We start from the raw sequence: 23,692 nt of genomic DNA, 5'->3' as shown, positions 1-23,692 counted from the left end.
TGGGTTTTTGTAGTAGGAGAGTCAACAGAGTCAGGAGAGTTAGTGAATAGAGAGATTATTATAGCAAGTAGAAAGTGTATAGCCAGTAGAAAGTTTATAGCGAGTAGAGAGTTTATAAAAGAGTTTAGAGCGCCTTCTGCACTGCCTATCTCACCTATTTGGCTGAGGAGACAATGTTGCTCTAGGCCATGTACTCGATACAATCACAGAAATGTGTGTGCAATGTGTTCTTCATTCATTTCCCTCCCAAACTGACGTATTTGTTTACAAACACAAGACAGTTCACAACCAAAATCCTAACTTTATAGTTCTTTTTTTTGTGGAGAAGGCAATTGCATTTTTATTTATGCAAGGTCCCACATAGGCTTAGTTATTTATGTCATTATTTATATATCCATGAATTCATACTCAAAATGTATTCATCTTCAACTCAAAGACATTCATGGCTAATAACTGTGAAACAGTTTGTGACACAATGCTATCCTTAACTTCACCACCAGATGTCCTCAGAGCTCTGAAGCTTCGAGTAGTGAACCCTTTTTCAATACAATTGGATTGAAAGCTTCACTGGTTCAGAAAGCTTCAGTTTGCCATCACTACCTTCCACCAAAATAACCAACAAACAAACTATTCTGTCTAGGAGATAAGAAATTAACCTAACCAAATAGCAAAAAGAATGACAAAAGACTTAACCTCCCTAACTAATTAAACAGGAGAAAACAGGATTAACACACCTGGCAATCCACCCTTACTACTCAAAAGAAACAGTACCTAATATAAAACAAGGTTGAAAAAGTGTGGCCGGTTGACAGAGGAGGAGGATCAGGAATGCCTGCTGCCTGCGGTCGCCATCTTGGCTCCTTATATATCAGGTGGTTTCCCCAGCTGCAGCCAATCATGGGTTCGGGCATGAAAGCTTTCCACCAATTATCTCCAGACTATGGCACACACCTATTTGCATATGAAATTGAAAACAAGAGAAAAAAACACAGGACACACAGCAGGCTAAAGAAAAAATATGACCGCAGTCATAACAAGTACGTTGAAAAAGTGATAAAAAAGTCATAGTATAGTATGTCAAAAAAAGTGATAGTATAGCATGTCAAAAATAGTCATAGTATAGCATGTTGAAAAAAGTGATGAAAAAAAAAAAAAAAAAGCCATAGTATGTCAAAAAAGTGTTGTGAATAAAACGTCATAGTATAGTGTGACTTTCCAATAGACATTTGACAAAAAAAAAATAGATCCTGATGGGAATCAAACTCCCAACATAAGACTAACCAATCTGACTTCTAACACACTGAGCTATAAAACAAGTCATGTTATTCTATTTGAAAAGTGCTAAAATAGTCATAATATAGCTATAGCTATAGCTATTAGGCTAACCGACATAAAACCATGCCAATCTCTAGGTATGGTGAAGGGTATGTGATGATATGGGGCTATTTTAATTCCAAAGGCCAAGGGAACTTTATCAGGATGCATAGTATCCTGGATCCATGAAATCACTGGCCTTTAAAAATAAAAATCTGCCTGCCTCTATGGGAATTTAACATAGGGGTGTACTCACTTTTGTTGCCAGCGGTTTAGACATTAATGGCTGTGTGTTGAGTTATTTTGAGGGGACAGCACATTTACACTGTTATACAAGCTCTACACTTAATACTTTACATTGTAGCAAAGTGTAATTTCTTCAGTGTTGTTCCATTAAAAGATATAATGAAATATTTACTAAAATGTGAGGGGTGTACTCACTTTTGTGAGATGCTGTATATAATTTGTGTGGATAAAGTAAACAATGTGGGCATATCAGTGATTTGAAAAACTGTTACCCTGTGCTTTCGTCCATAAATACAGAGGATGTTAAACAACGGCCAGTGAGAGAACACACCATGTTGGTGTCGCGTTGAATATGATGTAATGGCAGTTCAATCATGAGAGACTTCATTTAAATAAATGAATAACATAAAATATAAAATAGTTGAATAACATGATGCATAATAGGTTGATATGTTAAAGTCTTTGGTAATTTGACTCCATTGCAATGTTAAATTAACAAGGGTTATAGAGGCCATGGATATATGACTTATTATTTATTCGGGGAAGGTTTACTGTGAGGAAGCCTCTCTTTTGCAGGAACGCCCTGATCACATTCACACAGTTACACATTCATACGTGGAAATCGCCCAGTACAACCACAGTCTGATCTGCTTGCCACTGACAGACGTTTTTGGGTTAGGGCGTTGCTTAACGGCAGCTCAGTGGTGGTTATGAGGGAGGGACAAGCGCTGTTCTTTCACTTTCCCCACCCATGCTATGTTTACACATGGCCCGCTATTTTCATAAACTGACATTTCAACCTCTCTATTTTCAAAAATAACACTGTGCACAGCTGTCAGTTTTCAGAAAAGCGGTCGTTTACACGAACCCGTGTATTTATGCCGTCAATGCCGTCGAGAGCATGCCAAAACTGTAGGTGGCAGTGTAACGAGAAGCTCAAGCCCACGTTAGCCAATCAGAATCCCGAAAATAGCAACAACAGCAAGGAATAACTTTCTCTCTCTTCTCTTCCTCGGCTGCCTAAACCCAAGGGGGTAAGCTTCGCTTCAGAACTCAAGCCATCATGGCGCCATTTTGTTGCTAACTGGCCATCACCTCCTGTTAGCATTCCGCTGACCGCCATTTTTTTTTCTTTACATCTGAAGCGTTTAAAGACTCTATATGTCCGTTGTTTAGTTCCAAAGAAACACGACAATGTATAAAAGGCTCCATTACGTTGTACCTCACGTTATGGCTCCGTAGCAGACGTTTTTGTAAAAATAAGCTAACGATTGTGTCATAACCAAGTGATTTACTGTCGCATAGTAAAGGAATTACCGTATAGTACAGGAGAAGCTCGCAGGCAGTTTCGACTTACATTAGCTGTTTAGGTTTAATTACTAATGTTAACTAGCATGTTAGTGATCAATAATTAGCCTGTGCCCATGTCATCTCCTTACATACACCTACAGTCTCCGTGTCTGTAAGATTGGGAATGATTGAGATTTCTCTTGGCACAGCTACCAGAAGACTTACAACTTTCAGACACGTTGCTCACGTCACATTCTCTCAGTTGGAGGCTGCGCAGTAAAGCTGGCCATCACCGGAAAAGTGCTTCTAATAGCCTTCACTGGTCTCCGTCCAGAGCAACGGGGTCTATTGGTCCATTATATACTGTCTATGCCTAAACCTCCGTTTGTCTCAGTTTACGTGCAAACGTTCAAACGAAGTTTTCCAAAATCCTGGCCGGAGTTTTTAGAAAGAATCGTTTTCAGAGGAGAATTCTCAGTTTGCGTGTAAACGAAGGGCACAAACGAAGGGAAATGTCTCAGTTTTTCAAAATAACCATGTACGTGTAAACAGGGTACCAGATTTCATTCTGTCGGTCTGGGGACTGAACTCTCCCATAAGGACGTTGCACAAGGAGGGTTGCTGTGGACAAATGGTTTGAACATGCATGCTGTGAGATATTTTATTTCTAACAAATTTTTAATACAAATTCAGATTATATATGATAATCAGTCACGTAAGAATCTGATTAAATAGATCATTTAGTAATGTGCTCTCCTGGTGATTGTTTCCTTTCATGCGGACATCATGGAGTAGTGACAGTTGGTCTGGTGCTCCTGTAATGAAATAGAGACATATTTAGTACAGATTCTTCAAACACAAACTAAGAACACAACAGTTTGCTTTAGATGCATAAGAACAAATGAGCAACGGTAAACTATCGCTAACTTAAATTGCAATGATGTGTAATACTGTTGACCCTGATGGTTAACTCACATTGGCTTCCATGAATCCAGGTATGTCCTGTATGATCACCACCTTGTCGCTCTCCTGCTGTCTTATCCTCCTCCTCATCCTCCAGGCGATCCCTGCGATCACCATGGAAACCACCAACATGACTGCTGCCACTGACCCTGCCACAGCTGTGACCAGCATGGAGTTATCAGCAGCTTCCTGCCGAGCCCCTTGGTCTACAGCCTTCATCATCAGACTGGCGTCAGCATGGACAGCCGAGCGGGGAAGAGGCTGAGATAGCAGCAGAGCAGATATATCTGAGGACAAGTAGAAGCACAGCCGTGACCTTTCAGAGACAGGTTGATCTTAGATATACAGTACAGTACAGTACAGCTGTCATGTCTGAATGGCTCCATACCTTCCAGACTGAAAACAAACAAGGCATCTTCTCCTTTGATAAAGTTTCTGCTCTTTAGTCTGCGGTGAGTGATGAAGGCACTTGTTCCCATGCCTGGGCCTCGATAGTAATAGCTGCCATCAGACACAGTCACTTTACTGCCCACCTTCGTGGGATTGTCCCAGTAGTACTCAGTGCCTGGGAGAAACAGGTGAACTGTCATTCTCTGTCTGACGAACAAAGCAACAATTCATTGTAAAAAGCAGTGGTTCCCAACCTTTCTGGTCTCAGGTACCCCTACAGCCCTGTCAGATGAACTCACTTACCTCTTCATCAAGTCACACTGTATGTTCTAAATATAACACTGTTCATTATAAGTGGATACTGTTAATTATTTCTTTCAATTGAACTGTCAATATTGAAGGTTTGGTCAGCAATTCTTCTACTACTACTTTGAGTGACGCTGAATGTTTCAACCATTTATCCATTAACGTTACTCTAAGCCGTAACTTTTAGCTTTAGCTTTTATTTTTTATTTTTTTAACTGTTTCTCTGTTACTTTAGCTATCATTCGATAGTTTCATTACTTTTAACTAGTTATTTCTACCATTTATTCATTACTTTTAGCTAAACTGCGCTTGCTTGCTTACTTTTCACTCTTAGGCCAGTTACACACTGGCTGTGTGGCGTGAGCGTGGCGTTTCTGTTGCGTGTCAGCTGCGTGGATTTTTCTATGTCTCAACACACCAGAAACGTGTCTGACGCGGTGCTGCTGCTGCTAGCCTTGTCTGGACACATGTATGTTTCCCATTGATAAAATGAAATACCATGTTAAACATAAATATACACTGATTTGATTACAGCAAAGACAACGTTGGCAGTATTGATGGCAAAATAGGCTACAGAATATCTCGTTCTGTATTGACAGGTGCAATATTAATATTATTTTATATTTTACATTTATATCTGCATTTATATCAAAACCTAGAGACTTTCAAACATCAAAATTTCATTTATTAATATGTATTTGTGTCTAAACGACATATAAACATATTTTTTATTCTATTTTGCCTGGAAACGCTTCCAACACGCTTGCGTGTCGCGTGAAAAATAGGCGTTGGTTCTAGTTCTAGCAGGCACGCATTTTCGGAGCTCTAACCTGTTAACAGATGGCTGCTTGCCTGTGCTGGACTACCTCCACACCAACACTCCCCTCCCCCATTGCGTGTCTTGTGTGCTCTTGTATTGGTTATGTGCTTATGTTGCTGAGGTGTTTTTTTTCCTGTTCCCACACTGTACCCCTATCAGGGGCATAGTCTGGGAGTTGCCTTTTTCTCCTCCCCTCTTCTCATGTCATTTTCTTAATACCCTGTCTTCCTGCCCTGTCTACCCCATTGTCACATTGTATGTTTTTATATGTATGGTCAGGTTGATGTATTTGTATCTTGTAAAGCGCTTTGTGATTTTTATCTGTGAAATGCGCTCTATAAATAAACTTTACTTACTTACTTACTAACACGGGAGCCGGAATATAAACGGACACGCCACACAGCTGACACGCTCACGCCACGCTCACGCCACGCTCACGCCACGCTCACGCCACGCTCACGCCACGCTCACGCCACGCTCACGCCACGCTCACGCCACGCTCACGCCACGCAGTCAGTGTGTAACTGGCCTTACATAACTGCAACATGTAGTGTTCAGGCATTTAGTTGACTTCATGTTAATTTGTGGATATATTCTTCCAATCAAAACATAATTTCTATATTTTTTGAGCTACTCTACAATCTTTCCACATAGCCACTAGTAACTGCAGAAGTACCTCCTGGGGTACATGTACCCCTGGTTGGGAATCACTGCTATAAAAGGACAAAATGAGTGGCTAGTGAGGCTTGCTACACTACAAGTTATCCCCCCATCTCTTACCATCAGAGGACTTCTCGTCAGGGTCAGTGGTGACCATTCGGTGCATGTTCATTTGCTGTCTGATGTCAGACTGCTGATCTATCAGGGCCATAGTTGCCTGCTGCCACGGACACGGCCACTTGAGCTTGTGGTCGTTGGGACCTGAAGTCAGGTGGAGGTAGGCGGCCATTTGCCCTGGACTGTCCCTTATTCCGTTCAGGTACACACCGACCTACAGATCACAGAGTAGTATGAAATACTATGCAAGGATGTGATGGTAATGTAAGTGAATTAACCATTCTAAATGCCTCCCCAGATAAGCAATTGTCCAATCATAGCTTAGCAACCTTAACTATACACAACAGCTGTGTAAAAGCTTTAGGTTTCTTCAAGATTGAGAGAATCAAACACTTAAAAGACATTTACCTGGAAGGAGTAACCTGCTGGTGACAGAAAGCGAGGGCTGTAGAGTTTACCTCCTGCTGGTGTGGTGGCCAGCAGGCGGGGGATGTTGCGGATGTGCCAGACATGCTGAGGGCACTTTGTGGATGACAGGTTAATGTCATCCAGAGAGAAACCTCCCTTCGATGGACTACGTCCCCTCACGCCCTCAAAAACCACACGGCCCTTTTGGGTCATATTCAGATTGATGTTATGCAGTTCCCAGGAGCCCATGACACCTCCTGTAAAGAGAACAGGTAGAATAGAGAATCTCTTTCCGACCAAGTACTTACAGGAACGTAGTTATAGTGGCAGCCCACTTCTAAACAGTTGTAGTAACTGCTCTCCCCAAAAAACGGTTTTGCCATTTGCATTCGAATTATAGCATCGTCACTTGACTTTAGCGCCACATACAACAACAAACCAGAATGGAGGAGGCCATCTGAATATTCCTGTTATGACAGAGTTTCTTGTGGATCCTTCCAGGTCCCTCTGCACCTCCTCGGTGGCGTACATGGCCAGCGGTGCCTGCACCTCCGCATCAGTCCACTTTTCAGAGTTCAGCCTTCCGTCCATTCTTGTAGTAATTCACGTAGTCAAGTAATTCAAGTAGTCAATGTTTTGCTAACACAGACTGCAAGGCTTTTATAGATGGCGCGCTGCAAGTGTCGGGTTGACAGTGGGCGTGACTTATAAGTAGGACCAATCAACGTAGACCTAGGTCACTATGCGGAAAAGGGAAAAGACCCTGCCCTGAAGTAGGACCTGAAAGAGTTACTAATAATCCCCAAATTGGTCCAGTCGGAACACGAGAAAAAAAGGGTTCTAGGAACGTTATGTTCTAGGAACTGCAAAAATCCCTCAGGTCAGAAAGGGACTAGTAACCACTATTAATCACTCATTTATTATATGGATAAGATTGAAGGTGAAATATTTGAGTTTTTTATTTGATTTCAGCTTATTTCAAATTATTCTGGTTACATAATATATGTTTTTTGTTTGTTAAAAAATGAGAGAATGCTGGTGAACATCGGTGCAGTCATAGTGTTGCTTGGAGTGGCCAAAGTCACAAACTTCCAAATCATGCATTCAGTGGGCTTTAACTATAACTATACAGGTGTGTCACACAATGTGTAATATTTCATTTGTTACCTGAAATACTCTTGAAGAGCTTCAGTTTACCGCCGGGGTTGGCCTCATCATACTCCCGCACCCAGATATTGAGAACATCGTCATCTGCCCCGGTGTTATAGAGGAAGAACTGCAGACACTGGGCTCCAGGTTTCGGGTAAAGCAAACGACTCTCCAGGAATGCACGGTCACCAGGTTCTGCAGAGGCTGTGGTGAAGTGCATGAAGTATCCTTTTCCTGAGGGCAGGAGGAGACAACAGGGGCTAATGTTGGGCCTCAGGAGTTTGTCACATTACATTTTATGGTACCATATTCAAGAACATACTTCATCATTGTCAATTCAGTATGCTTACTATGCTTATTACATACCTGCAAACTCAGAATGGCTGAAAAAGATATATATATATATATATATATATATATATATATATATATATATATATATATATATATATATATATATCGACATAAAGAACGGCTTGTTTATTTCTTAGGCCACAGGGTCACAATGAAATGATTTATTAAAAATGTAATAATAATAACTTATAACAATAACTTATTTCACCAGTAAATTCCTGTTAAATGACAAAAACAACCACTGAATGGGAAAAGGGCATTTTACAAAAACTTTGAATGCAGCACGAGGCTGGTGAGGCAAATTTCAAGTGAACGCAACATCTGAGTTGTTTTTCAGACAACGGCAGCTACAGACTGTTGTTAGAATCCTCTCCAGTGAAATACAGACACACTTTTACACTGTTTAGCTGTCAGCATTTTAACCGTGTTTACTCCAGCTGCTAGCTAACAGTAGGCTAACGTTACCTGTTGCAAGGTGTAGTGTTAACTAGCATCCCGTGCGTCGTTTCAGTTGCCTCTAACGTCCGTTTTCGGAGCATCAGAGAGAAGCGGAGGCATTTAAGTGGCGCCTAAATAAGGCACCGAAATCCGCGTTGCTATTTGGTCCGGTAGATAACGGTCGTTAAGGCAAGTATGTTATTAGGCCTACATTTCACTGGAGTTGTATTTTATATGATTACATGTGACAAATTGATTGATTGATTGATTGATTGATTGGTTGATTGGTTGATTAAAGTCTCCTCCCGTGGTACTGCCTGGACTTAGAACTTATTGGCCAAATTTCAGCAGAGACATCCATTACACTGTAGCCTACTGCAAGTTTGTTAAAGGCTAATAAATAATTTTCACATGTTAATTGATGACATTATGTTTCAGCTTTTTATAACAAATAATGAAAGAAAATGCTCTAAATTATATCTAATAAATTACTAATAAATTGGCATCTTCAAATAATCAGTGTTTTTTTAATGACATGTTATAAATCACTTCAGGCACCTTTGTTTTTATCTTCAGACACTACACACACACACACACTGATACACTAAACACCACGGCCAGCTATGTATGAGGCTAGATGAGGTGATACAGTGATTAGCTCTTTTAAATAACTGCTAACTGGACAACAGTGTAAGAGATGTGTATGAGATAAGATTATACTGTAGCCTGTATAGTTTATCTTCAGTTTCCAAAAATTCAAATGTTCAAACCCAAGATGCCATTTCTTGTGGCTGCCTTATTTCCTTAGAATTGAGAGTTCTAGATATTTTGATGCTCTTGAAGCTTTTTCCAGCAGATTTTAAAAGGAAAGTCGGTAACAGGTATTTGTTTGGGTTGACAGTCACCTTTGCATTGTCCCATGTTGGAGAAGTCAGTCCAAGGCCCTCCCCTCACAGATCTACGTTGTTCCCACTCAGCGTTGCCAGGACCCTGAATCATCCCACAGATGTTCTCCTCCTCAAAGTCACAGCTATCCACAAAGCTAGAAGACTTGGCTGTGGAGAGGGAACAGTCACAATTTCATCAAGATACTTCGGTACAGGTACTGAATCCTTACAGAGTTCAACAGCAAACCGCGGCCCCTTTGTAGTAGTAGATGCCAAACTGTTAGTTATATGAATAATTTCTAATTAGAGCACCAGCCTCAATAACTATTTGATTGAAACTTCTTATGTCAGTGTTTTTAATCAGGATACCTTTGGTCAAATGTGTTATCACAAATGCTGCTTTCTTTTGCCCTCCATGAAAGGAGTGATAAATGTGTCGATATGCCACAGTGCTCTATCTGTCAGCCTGATAAGCATGGGCTGATAATGCAGATAGAGCCCAAATGTGCCACCACACAAATATGGTTACATCATCTTGCAACAGAAGTTCAATTGGACCAAGAAAAAAACAAACAGAAAAGAGCTGGCTGGTACAGAAGAGGATTAGAACTAGGGCTGCACAATATATCATTTTTTTTTAATCGTCATCGCATTATCAACTGGCGCAATATACAAATCACGAAAGGCTGCAACATATCGCACAAGACACTCAGTGATGTTTTGTGTCAGATGAAAGAAAAAAGCAGAAGAAAACTGCACTTTAAAATGTATCTCATTCTTTTTTTTAGTGGTTCCAATTTATATTCAATTCAATGTTCAATTTGTCCCATACAGGAATGTTGGAAATGATTTCCTTTCATTTGTTTTAAATTCAACAAGTCATTTGTTATATTTTAGAAGAACACTGTAACCAACAGAAAGGCATAAGTAAGAAACACTTTCTGTTTATTTATTGCAAGTAATAACTTTATCGCAAACACATAACACATATTTTCCTTATATCGTGCAGGCCTAATTAGAACCAATGTCAAAAATGTTTTTGAGTTCTGAGTTTAAAGTCTGAATTCCGAGAGGAATTATTATCAGTATTTGGACTTTAATCTCTAATTTTTCACATGTGGCCATAATCCTCTCCTGTAAATAGGTTATTATGGGACAAAAATCATTCTTATTTCATGAGGTGATTTAGTTTATTGATTGTTGCAACACTCAAAGTGCAGGTTTTAGGTCTCATTTACTGGACAAAATGACAGGTTGAGAATGAGATGACTCACTGCAGTTGTAGAGACGGTTGAGCTTGGTCAGATCACTAGCACTGAACCCCATCCTCTGACCAATCACATCCATGAAGTGGGGGATCTTGGTGACGATGGTGGGCTCAGAGCCAATGCTAAAGGATGTCTTTGAGTAGTGCATTACAGAGCCGTAGTCATAGGCAACACCTAAAGCACTGGACACTTTGTCATCGTGTTTTTTGAAGTTGTTCTCTTTACCTGAGGAAGGCATTAAAACAATATCAGGAAGAATATAGCCCTTTTGTTTTTGAAAATGTATTCAGATAGCAGGCACGCATAAGGAGAAAAACACAGGAGATTATACTTTCTGTACAGTTTGTCATTTATTGTATGAAGTTACTACATAAACTAATTTAACAAGACCAGGTAGAAACCTAGTGTATAGCTTGACCTCATGGTCAATGTGCTTAATTGCGGCCATATTGTTACAGGGATAGTCAGTGGCATCTATCACGTGAATTCTCGAATATCAAATGTTCATCTGTAGTGGTCAAGGTATTTGCTTTTAAAGTGCACTATTACTCATCCTAAGTGTCATTGTGTAATTAATGTTACTTTGTTAAACAGACCAGACCTACGTAGGTTGCAACCCATTAAAATTATGAACATGTTCATGGACAAACTAAAACCTACAGTGTAGGCTTTACTTAAAAGTAAATGTACAGTGTAGATCCTACACAATCGGTGTTGTAACTTTTGCCACGAGCAACGGCCAAATGGGCAACTCCAACCCGACCAAAGTCATTACTCACCAATGGTGTAACTTTATCACTCAGCGACAGAGCGACAGACCTTCGCGTTTATAGACCTCCCCCCACCCCCCCAAGCTTGGTGATTCAGCCAAAAAAAAAAAAGTGTTGAGATGTAATTCAAGGTGTTATTACCAGGTTGAATGCGATCCCACATGATGTTGACATAATCATCGCGGTCAGCTCTGGACTGCTCATGCCAGAAGCCCAGAGCGTGCAGGAACTCGTGCTCAACGATTCCAAGACAGTCACAGTTTTTACCAATGGACAGCCGCTGCTTCCCCACACGCTGGTTGCCTACATAGGAGGAGCATCTATGGAGAGGGAAAGCAAGCACTCTTGACTAAATGGTCTTTCAAGCCACGGAGAGAAGACCATACTTTAGAGCAGGGGTCATCGACTACATTTTTCCAAGGGCCAGAATTTTTCTCGGCAGACACTCCGGGGACCGGACTTTCAAATAAAGTTTTTTATACTTTTTTTTATAGGTATTAGTGTGAGAAAACACCTAAAAAACATGGAAACTCCATAATGATAACTGGCTCTATAACTAGAAAAACATCTCAGACTAGGAGGCAGTTCACTGAGGAGTGATGGTTAAAGTCTGTGATTATGGAAACATTGTTGTAGTATGCAGCGTCCTGATTGGTGGAAAATGCTTGCAGAAAGAAAGGCTGTTGTCAGGTAAACATGTCACCGTCAAAGAGGCTGAAGAAAAGTTGAGGTGGAAAAGCCCAGCTTTAATGATGAATGGACTGATAAACAGGTTATGCACTCATCATGTATGCCTCATTTGCAATGAAAGATGATGTTGCAAAATAATACAACCAGCATTATCATCATCAAGAATGAAGAACTTGAACATAACGGTCGCGTCATTCACATGCATATTAAGTAGCCACGATGCATCTGTTTGGTCATATAATCAGGCTTCAAAATTAATTTTTTTGTCTACCAGCCAAAATGGCTAGTGAGTGTTCAAATATTACCAGCCACTCAATAGATTACAATTGGGTTTTTTGGCTGGTGAGTGAAGCAAATCTACCAGCCACTTGCATATTTCACCAGCATTTGGCTGGTAAACGGTGCTAATTTTGAACCCTGCTTATAATACCTCCATAGATTGGAGAGTTTGGTTTGTTCCGCCAGCAGTGAGGTTTACAAGAATTTGTCAAAATTTCCAGATTCCCGGCAAACTACGATAAACAGTTAGACTAAAAACTGACAGCTTTTGTTTTAGCTTGTTTGTAAAAATTCGCTATTTGCAGAGTAGAGCTGTGTTTGCTTAAAACAGCGCAGTGGACAAGAGTGGACTGAGCAGACAGAGCAGATTGAAATATTGCTTTCTACATGTTTATGCCGGTCTATACAGGTGAGTGCATTGATAAGTATTGACTTTATACTCACGAAGGTTTAATTGTAGCCTATTTACAGAAAAGAGACTAGCGTGATTTCATCTGCCCCATTGGCTGTTGATAATCCCAGACAGGTGCTGCGTGTTTTAACGCACACACATCTTGGCTTTGTGGAGCTCGGGCATCACTGTACAGAATCATGGCATGTGAATAGAGATTTAAGGGGGCTGGGTTTTTGCTCTAAATGCTTGAAATGATAAATAACAGAACGCATGTGAACGGATGTGGGCCGCGGGCCGCCAGTTGACGTTGGCTGATTTAGAGGATGCCAAACCTGTAGATAGCCTTAGCTAGCTGTTGTTAGCTCAGAATCAGCCTCAGTAACACTATTCATTAGGTTTTAGGAAACGTCTATGAGCAGTAATACTAATATGTTTTACCACTTGGGGACAGCAGATTGTATAGAGCTGGTAACAAACAGTGTCGATTTATGCATCTAGCAGACAAAGAACAACATTAGCATCATTTGGAGTCATGTTTGTGGTCAACCGACAACTCCAAATATTTGCTTGTGGTGGTTAACTTTATCAGTCTCCTGCTTTGTGCTCGGCAGGTAGTGTATTGTCAGTTTATCAGAGGTTTTTCCACTGAAAACGGCTAAAGTTATGTGCCGTAAAACCAAAACAATGTGCTAAAAGATGCTAAAAGGTTCTGTAGAGCTGAGGGGAACTGCAGAATCTGCTGATAATTCTCTGTGGGTTTGCCACTACAAGACATTTCACCCATTGCATATATAAAAGTATTTATTAGTGCACCTTCAAACATTTGTTGAGGATGCAGTGATTGCATTAATGTGTGTTGTGGCTTCATGTGCTAGGACACATGCAACGAGCAGGCATGTAATAAGCACTGACAGTTTGGTTCAAGAATACAGCGATATTAAGTGAACACGGTGCTCACCCGCTTCCTTTGTACACAGAGATGTAGTTCTTCTCTCCTTTCCATGGTGTAAAGTCAATGCAGGTCTTCAGTCTGTACTGGTCAAATGCTTTCAGGATCACTCCCTTTGCATTCATCTCTACAGTACATGTTACATGGTGTACGACAAAGAAACATGAGAAAGCATCCTAATTTAGTGCATATCCATAATAACATAAGTACCAGGAATGTGAGTTTCTTACCCAGACTGTCCTCAAGGTAGTAGGGAATGGTTGTTGGCCAACGATACTTGTCTCCTATAATGGAGTTTCTGATGAATGTCTGATGAGAATGCGGTGAACAAAGGTATAAAATTAGGGATTAATGAAGAAGTAACAGAGCGCAAACTTCAACAGACTCACTGAAGTGAGTGCTTGTGGTCTTATAATATATATATATATATATATATATATATATATATAGTGTATATGTGTTATTATTGCGTTAACTAATTAATTAATTAACGCCGACAATTATTTTATTGCGCATTAATGCAGTTTTTATTATTAGGGCCCGAGCGCCGAAAGCGGCATCATCCGATTTACATGAAACTTATAATGTGTGGTCTACATGTGATACTGAGCTGCCCTCTATACTTTAACCACGCCCACTTACCCAGGCCACGCCCCTTTCATAACATTTGAACCGTTTAAGGTAGAGTCTTGTTTTTTTATTTTTTTATTTAGTTTATTACAGAGACAGTGCATATTAATAAACATTTCTGTCAATATGCCAGATTAGCCAGAAGGCTATTTTTCATCTGCAGTCTCTAGACAGATGGTAAAAAAAGTCACCCTAAAAGAATGTAAAATTATGCATTTACATAACAATATAACATTTAAAATACATTTGATAAAAGGTACTATTAAGGCAAAAATGTACAATAGGATCACAACAGACCACAATCAGACAAACATTAGACAAAGACACAAACACATATACATACACAGGGTCAAAAAGCCAACAGGGGGCAGCGTGAGCAGGTCAAGGAGTTAATGGTAATGTTGACAGTTCTGATTATCAATGAGCCATTTCTTTAACTGGATCTTGAATGTACTGTAAGTGTTTAGATTTCTGATGGTTATGGGGGTAAGGTTCCACTCTGTAGCAGCTCGAACAGAGAAGGAAGTATGGCCAAATACACTTTTCCTAAATGGAATGATACAATCTCCCCTCGCTGCACCTCTGGTTCTGCTGTGATCGGCTGTTCTGATATTGACAAACTGGTGGAGAGGAGGGGATGATAAACCGTGAATAATTTTATAGACAAGACATAGTTTTGAATATTTAACCATATTTTCCCAGTTAAGTAATCTGTATTTTTGTAATATTGGACAATGATGAGAAATGCTTGGTTTTTTTGTCCAGGATTTTAACAGTTTGTTTGTAAAGTGATTGCAGAGGTTTCAGAGATGTTACACTAGCTTGTGACCAAATGGGTAAACAGTAAGTGATATGTGACAAGATCTTCGAGTGCATGTACATTTTTGCTGCCTGTGTGGACATTTGATGGCGAATGTATCTAAAATTACTGAGGTTGAATTTGATTCGATTACAGACCTGTTAAACATGTAATGTAAATGACAATTTAGAATCAATTGATACCCCCAAATATCTGTATTCAGACATGATCTGCAACCTTTCTCCTGACACTAAAACATCCGGCTCAACATTAAAGTTTCTGTGGGACTTGCTGAAGAACATTGCTACTGTTTTTGATGTGTTCAACTGCAGGCAGGATTGTTCTAACCAAGCTGTAATATTAAGCATGGTGTTAGTGAGCTTCTCAGCCACCTGAGAGATATTACTACCATGAACATAGATTACGGTGTCATCAGCATATATCTGCACATAACAATCAGAACAGACGGACGGGAGGTCATTAATATAAAGTGAGAACAACAATGGTCCTAAATTTGATCCTTGAGGGAGACCGGTGGTCAGGCCTCTGACTTATATGACTGGACTCGGACATGTTGGAAGCGGTCAGTGAGGTAAGACTCAATCCATTTAAGCACATTTAAGGAGAAATTGAAACACCGTAATTTTGTCAACAAGATTTTATGATTGATGGTGTCAAAGGCCTTCTTGAGATCAAGGAACACAGCACCAACAACCCCACCTCTGTCCAACAGAGCTCTGATGTTTTCAGTGAAAAAGCAAGTCGCAGTCTCGTTGGAGTAGTTTGCTGTAAAGCCAAACTGCATAGGGTGGAGAGCATTGGGTGAGGTATTTAGATGGTTAATAAATTGTTTTGCTATCAGTTTCTCTGCAATCTTAGACACTGTGGGCAATATACTGATAGGTCTATAGTTTGACATGGAATGGGGATCTCCACTTTTGAAAATAGGAGCAACAATAGCTGATTTCCACATGCTTGTTTGAGGTGTCATTGAACTCAGCAGAGACTTCCTTTTTCATTGGTGATGGATTGGCCCGCCCCCTATGTTTAAGCTACGCCCCCTTTCATAATTGCTGACCCATCTAAGGTAGAGTATTGTGTGAGGTATCATTGAACTCAGCAGAGACTTCCTTCTTTATTGGTGATGGATTGGCCCGCCCCTTTGTTTAAGCCACGCCCCTTTGATAATTAATGACCCGTTTTATGTAGACCCTTGGTTGAGGTGTCTTTGAACTCAACCAAGACTTCCTTATTCATTGGTGATGGTTTGGCCATCGCTGCCCGCAGCTTTAATTTCTTTTATTATTGTAAAAGTCTGTTGCTCACAAGCTTTTATTTTGTAAACGTCTGTTGCTGACTGCTTCCGTGCTTACAGGAACCGGAAAAGAAAAGAATTTGTGGATAAACAAACCAACAAACATGGAGAAGGGTACGGAACTTTTACATGGCCAGTTTCATTTTAAAGTTCTTCCAGATGACGCAGTAGACAGAACCAAAGTTATTTGTAACCACGGCAAAGTTGAATTTTTTTATCACCAGGTACTTCCAGTCTGAAATATCACCTAAATGCAATACACAGAGTTGATACCAGCAAATCATTCAACGAAACAAACAGTGGCGCGTCGGCAGACTACGTTAGATGCAGCGTGCGGGAGAAGCTAACAAATGCCATAGTGAAGTGGATCGCTACAGACTGCAGGCCCATTAGTGTTGTGGAGGATGTCTGAGAAACATTCTGAGAATCGCAACAAATGATGGCAGGTATGAGATTCCCTCAAGACGCACCATCACAAGAAGAATACATGAGTTGTATGAAAAGGATAGGACGGCAAAAGCGACAACTTTACAACGTGCACCCCATGTTACTCTCACTGGGGACTACTGGAGTTACAGTTTTAATGTTATGATTGTGGCTCAGGATTTTGTGGGCAGTTTATATATATATATATATATATATATATATATATATATATATATATATATATATATATATATAACAGGATAACATGAATGCCCTGGCAGTGGCAATAAGCATTAATTTTGTATTTGCTTTGATTACATTGTTTAAGTTGAGATTTACACTAAATATTTTATTTAACTGCTACTGTATAAACAAAATGCTGATGTTAAGTGTTTGCAGAACAAATGTTATGGCACTTTCGTTCATATGGCAGCACATTTAAAATAAAATTGCACAATACACTACTTTTGAATTCATTGTTGGAGTTTGCGTATAACAATGCGATTAATCGCGATTAATCAGGGAAATCATGCGATTAATTGCAATTAAAACTTTTAATCATTGCCCAGCCTTAATATGTATATATATAGCTTACTTCCTCCTGATCGATGTCTCCCTCCAGCAGGTCCAGCCCAGCCACTGCAAAGGAAAATTGTATTGGTTGATGAAAATCCTCAGATGCATCGAGACATTATACAACAAAGCAAAACAAAAATAGTGTGTCGACAAACCTTCATTGATGTTAAAGATGTCCCAGTCATGGCCTTCATCCACATCAGTTTCTGTAGATGTACAGCAGAATCAAAAATATTCTGCTCAAAAATGGGATTACAGGATGATATTATTGACGTAATTATTACTGTGCTGTGTACTGGTGCTATTAGCATTGAGCCCTGCCCCACAGACCTGAGACATGTTTACTTTAAAATGTCACATATTTTAAAGCTTATTTATTTCTATATTTAAATTTTGCCTTCTGACTCTTTAAGATTTGCAATGGACTTCCATGTTGTTCTGAGTGAGAGCCCTTTTGGCAAGGAAGCACAGATTTATTTCAGGTATTCAGTTTGCTGACACCTCTTAAAGGGAAATATTGGTATTTTTCAACCTAAACCCTATTTTCCCATGCATGTGTGTCTAAATGACCAATGTGAAACCAAATCTTTGAAATCGGTCCTGTATTGAGCAGAACACTGTAACTGGCAGCTGCAAACCAGGCTGCAATGTTATTCTATAGGGCAAATGTGCACCCTTAATTTTGTTGTTGTTTTTGCCACTGACAGGCTCAGATTGATATTATAAGCAGTGTTGGGAGTAACGCGTTACAAAAGTAATGCAATTACAGTAATTCCTTTTTGCTGTAACGCAGTAATATAACGCATTACTAATTCAATTTAATTTAATGTAATATTATACTCGTTACAATCTCAGTAACGCGAGTTACAACGCATTTTAAAGCAACATTTAGTGGTGTTTTGTTATTTTAAGAATTCCCCAACACCGCGAAACAAAAAAAAAAGTCCGCAAGTGTTATTTCCTGTTGCTGTATTCGATGGTTGAGATGACTGCAGAGACAGATAGCCTATATTGGCGACATATGGACATTATTTTCAGGAGTTATTACGCTGCGTTGGAGCGAGCTGTCCGGTCACTATTCCTGTGGTCAGAGCCAACCAGAGACGGTACGGACAACATCTGTGTCCCAACAGGTGACGGTACGTCAGCGCGGACAGCATTGTGTCCGAGCTGCTGACAGATAGTCAGATAATTAATGTTTAGGCTTGCTACACGTAAAATCATTGCATTTTATCAGCGGTGGAAAGTAACTATGCCTGTAGTGGAATGCCTTCGAATGACCACCAAAAACGCTTGTCTTTTACTTTGACCATTTACTGTTCAATATGTTGCAGTTTTACAAACAAGAAAGTGAGCAACTTAAGCTTGACGGACACGTTTTGCATCTAGCCATTTTGGTGAAAGTAACTCAAAAGTAACGCAAAAGTAGTGTAACGCATTACAATTCAGAGACAGTAATATTGTAATATAACTAATTACTCTCAAATGACAGTAACTAGTAATCTATAATGTATTACATTTTGGAAGTAACTTGCCCAACACAAATTATAAGTGTAACTGCATTACATAATTATGCATAACCACATCATAGAAAGATGGTGAAGTCTCATTCTGAAATCTCGTGAGGTAAATGCTGGAAGACTAGATGTATAGTGTGGAACGCGAGAGGAGTTCCAGGGAGTTTGTTATTTTGGAGTACAGACAGCTTAGCTTTGTGTTATCTAAATATTTTCAATTGCACATTTCCAAATTGTGCAAACAAAATGTAAAGCTATATTGACAAAATGCTATTTATGCCATGCATTTCTATTATTCTGTATCTATATCATGTTGGATCATGCGTAAAATTAGGCTATTATTGATGTATGATTCATATATGAGGGTAATTCATCACTAATTCACTAACAAAGATACCAGCAAGCATGCTGTTCTTCCCATCGCCATCGAAGCATGGCAGCACAATATCAAAAACAGTGCCCTGCTTTAGTTAGACCGTATTTCATCGTACTGTGTTTGTTTGTGATACCTGTGTGGAGGTTTATTTAGGTCATTACTGATTATTATAGATTAGATGTGCTGACAAAAATCAAGTAGGCCTACATGCTTTCAGCTTGTTTCTTTGCAAAAACAGTCGCAGTCAGTCCTCTTGTTCAGAAAAAATAAGCTTCCCTGAAAGCCACGGTATAGTTCGCACACTGATAATATGTGACTCACCTGTATCACCTGTCAGCTTAGCTGCTGCCTAGTAAATACATTAGAAAATACATTAATCAAAAAAGAAATTTGATAAAGAATGTTCTGATATTCTGGGTGGCAACTCCACATTAAAGCAATGTCACATTTTTTGCACTGGAGATACAATATTCACAAAATGACTTACCAGTCCTAGGCCAAAGAACAGAATGATCCACCTGAGTGCCATGGCTCCAGCTGCAGACACACACTCACTGTGTTGGTTCAACCTGCCTCAGTCCTGCGGCGTGCTTTCTTTTTGTAAAGAACAAGAAACACTGCAGTGCACGCAACATTCACATGATGTACTGGTTTTTATGACTCAGGTTGAGAGAGGTTAGACACCTGTCAAATTAATTATTAATTTAATAGTCATGATTAGGTTATTTAAGTACTGTAGCCACAGACACATACACTGGTGCAGATGGTTTGCAAAAGTTCGAACACACACACACACTAGAGTCCGGATTGGGATTCATTTTTCTGTCCGAGCCCGGCACACGTCCGACAGAGCCGTGACCGAACCCGGCCCGAGCCTGATAGGCATTAAGATATTTGTGTCTGAGCCCGACACAGTTAAAGTCAAATTTTTTTTTCTCATACTAATGACACATGTAGACTATATTTTTGTATGGAAAGCTTTTATTAAGCAACTATAGGAAGACAATCGGAAATGTCAACAGATGACAGCGCACACGGGGCAACAAGCACACGTTAATAAGCTGTTAAAATGCCCTTTTAAATTTTTGTTTTATATCAGAAAATATGGGACGTAGAAATAAGCGCTGAAAATGTGTAGAAGAAAAACAATTTAAAACGTTGGAAAAAGCAAAAACAAACTGTGAAAAAAAGGCGTTTTTTTCAAGTTGACAGGAAGAGAACACAAGGGTTAAACTTATTGTACCAACTCTGCTCCGTTTGCATAGCCTACATGTCTGCTTCCTCTTTCTCATAGATATATATACATCTATGCCTCTTTCTCTCTTCTGACCACTTTTCACACGTCTATGAAGGTAAATATGGTGCAAAACGTGAGAGCTTGTAGAATACAATGTGAGAACTCGCAGAACAAAAAATCTGTATGTACGTGTATGTTAAAACTTGCACTTGTAAAATTAAAATTTGCACTTGTAAAACTACAATTTTGCACTTGTAAAAAATATTCACACACACGTGATCTGAATTTGAAGTCACAAAAAGAAAAAAAAACACGAGAGCTTGTAAAAAAAATCTGAACTTGTAAATTGAAATTTGCACTTGTAGAAAATATTCACACACCTGTATTCTGAATGTGAAGTTGCAGAAAAAATATTCACAAATGTGTAGATTGATATTTGCATGAACACAATGACAGCTGCAAACTTGTAATGCAACATTTTTACTCAAGTTCATTTTCCATCACAACCACAACTCAGTGATTACAACCTCTCGAATTTGTCACTGCAACTTCACATATGTGCTCTCTCGCATCACAAAGTGGCGAATCTGCGCCTCGACTTTTGCAACACTTGTTGCGATACATTTGGTGCAAAACTAATTTGTACCTGTGGACTCAGGCTGTGGAGCTCTGAACCAACAGGACGGGGAAAGCAGGGTTTCTATCTCCAGATGAAGGACAACTCTGTCTGGCTTATTTATGTAGCATGGAAGCTTGGTGGAATAGCAAGCTAGCGTTAGCCAACTAACCAACCAGCCTGCTTCTAAATAAATACCTTTTAATTATCCTAACACTTTTTAACAGTCAAACTGAAACACTGGCAGTGAGCTCCAGGTGATTGAATCCCTGCTTTCCCCGTCCTGTTGGCTCAGAGCTCCACGGCCGTAGTCCGTAGACTCTATTTCAAATCTAATTAAAATTAGGCAGATTATCATGATGAATGCATCTTTCACCTGAAATAAGGCTCAGAGTTTGCCAGCCTGGTAGTATATGTGGACAATGAGATACAGTACAGTTAGTTAAAGAAAAACAAGTTTGGTAGGAAACACTTTCAAGCTACCAAGAGAATATTCTTTTTGACTCCATAGCCAGCTAGGTCTGCGTCTAGCACTGAGGACAACACTGAGGTAAGGTGACCAGACGTCCCCGGTTTGCGGGGACAGTCCCAGGTTTCGGTGAGCTGTCCCCGGCTGGAGCTGTCCCCGGAAATGTCCCCGGTTTTCACTGTGACTGAAAGACCCAAAATTGGAATGAAAGAAAGAAAACCTTGACCAAACTTAGGAGAGCGCGGGGCACAAAGTAACACGGGGTTAAATGTAACACAGGTTTTTAGATGGTTGCGCAAGGTAGAACTGGATGTGCTTCAGGGGGCATGTAATGACATTGCCATTAGACGTGTTCTTTTCTTTCTTTTATTTGCATTAATGTTTCAAAACCAGTATTTAGAAAGTATTGAAGTACAGCATGAACAACTATGTATTGCATTTCTTTTGTCCACAGAATGAGAATTATTTTTAAATTATTTTTTACATTTTATTTGTTTTATTTTTTATTATTTTTTAATAGATCCATAAATAAACTATTATATTATGCAGAGTTTAGTAAATACGTTTTTTATACAGTTTTTTAGGTGTATAGCACAATGCTATTGAATTATTTGTGTTAAATCCAACTTTTGTCAGCGGCAAAATGAGAGCGCAGAGATATGTATGTTGCTTGTATAAAAATATGAGCAGTAAAATTCGAATGGTTTGAGAAATATTTAGCCAAAACCAAAAAGTATTACTTTGTGCCCCGCGCTCCCCTATAGTCGCGCACCCTCAGCTCAGAGATGTTCTAGAATGCCCATATTTTACGATGTTAAAATGTTTATTTACATGGAGTCTGGTGGGTTTAGCGAACGCAGTTTCGCAGACTTTTTTATGTTTAAAAAAAGGATCTTACAGACAGAAAGATTGACCTCCTTAGAAATCCTTTCCATAATGTTTTCAGACACTTCGAATATTATATCTGAGCCTGTCAGCGGCAAAACGAGCACTTCTATGAACGTAAATACAAGCTGGACAATTGCCTATTAACTTACATTATAGCTTGTTTCACCGTTGCCGAGAGCAGCGATCTGGTTTAATAATGGACCAATGTCATTTCCTCAATAGTTTTAATTGTATCTGATACTCAATGAGCTGTTGCAGAAACAAGCCAGCCTGAAGCAATAAAGCAAAAGCTGTCAGATACATTTTTTATTATTTTTTAATAGATCCATAAATTAAACTATTATTATGCAGAGTTTAGTAAATACGTTTTTTATACAGTTTTATTAGGTGTATAGCACAATGCTATTGAATTATTTGCGTTAAATCCAACTTTTGTCAGCGGAAAAATGAGCACTTCTATGAACGTAAATACAAGATGGACAATTTATTATATTATACTATTTACTTACATTGTAGCTTGTTTCACACTTTCCACACCAATGTCATTTCCTCAATAGTTTTAATTGTATCCGATACTCAATGAGCTGTTGCAGAAACAAGCCAGCCTGAAGCAATAAAGCAAAAGCTGTCAGATAAATGTAGTGCAGTTAACATTACAACATTTCCCTCTGAGGTGTAGTGGAGTCAGGGGCGGTTCTACATTGAATGACGCCCCGGGCGAGACCCCCTCCTTTTTTATGGTGCACAATCTCTACCTCCAACATTGCCAAAAGACACAATATAGAATAAATATTTGAAATAGCACAAATCCTTCATCATACAAATGTGAAAACACACTAAAGAAAATGTAATTATTACACTATAGCACTAAGAACAGAAAACACAAACTAAAACTAAAACCTGACCTATCTGAAAAATGGGAAATACCAGTGTTGCAGCAGCACAATATCAGACACACAGCACACACAGAATATAAATGAAATAATAGGATAGAATATACATGAAATAATAATAGGATAGAATATAAGAACAAATAATTTAAAATATATACAAGTTGGGAATAAAACTGTACAACTGTTTAACTAGTGGTCGAGTGTTTGCACTACAGGATTTACCCTATTATACTTTATCAACAGGAATTGATAGGTCAA

General features: G+C 39.3%; 1 protein-coding gene across 1 annotated transcript; it reads right to left on the bottom strand.

Moving 5' to 3' along the window:
* Nucleotides 1-3,497: 3,497 nt before the first annotated feature.
* LOC114573819 (meprin A subunit beta) lies at nucleotides 3,498-23,130 on the bottom strand. The gene is made up of 16 exons (XM_028606099.1): nucleotides 23,051-23,130; nucleotides 19,819-19,925; nucleotides 19,653-19,680; nucleotides 17,594-17,644; nucleotides 17,458-17,501; nucleotides 13,923-14,001; nucleotides 13,702-13,819; nucleotides 11,522-11,700; nucleotides 10,617-10,835; nucleotides 9,361-9,510; nucleotides 7,682-7,897; nucleotides 6,515-6,771; nucleotides 6,110-6,320; nucleotides 4,202-4,378; nucleotides 3,826-4,100; nucleotides 3,498-3,665 (listed from the first exon to the last, which is right to left on the bottom strand). The coding sequence occupies exons 2-16, from the start codon at nucleotides 19,858-19,860 to the stop codon at nucleotides 3,624-3,626; spliced, it is 2,088 nt and encodes a 695-aa protein (XP_028461900.1). The 5' UTR covers nucleotides 19,861-19,925; nucleotides 23,051-23,130; the 3' UTR covers nucleotides 3,498-3,623.
* Between the last annotated feature and the right edge of the window lie 562 nt (nucleotides 23,131-23,692).

The sequence above is a fragment of the Perca flavescens genome, chromosome 2 (assembly GCF_004354835.1).
Source record: "Perca flavescens isolate YP-PL-M2 chromosome 2, PFLA_1.0, whole genome shotgun sequence".
In the NCBI taxonomy this organism is placed as follows: Eukaryota; Metazoa; Chordata; class Actinopteri; order Perciformes; family Percidae; genus Perca; species Perca flavescens.
Note: the sequence above shows the minus strand (reverse complement) of the source record. Positions and strands in the feature narration are given on the sequence as shown.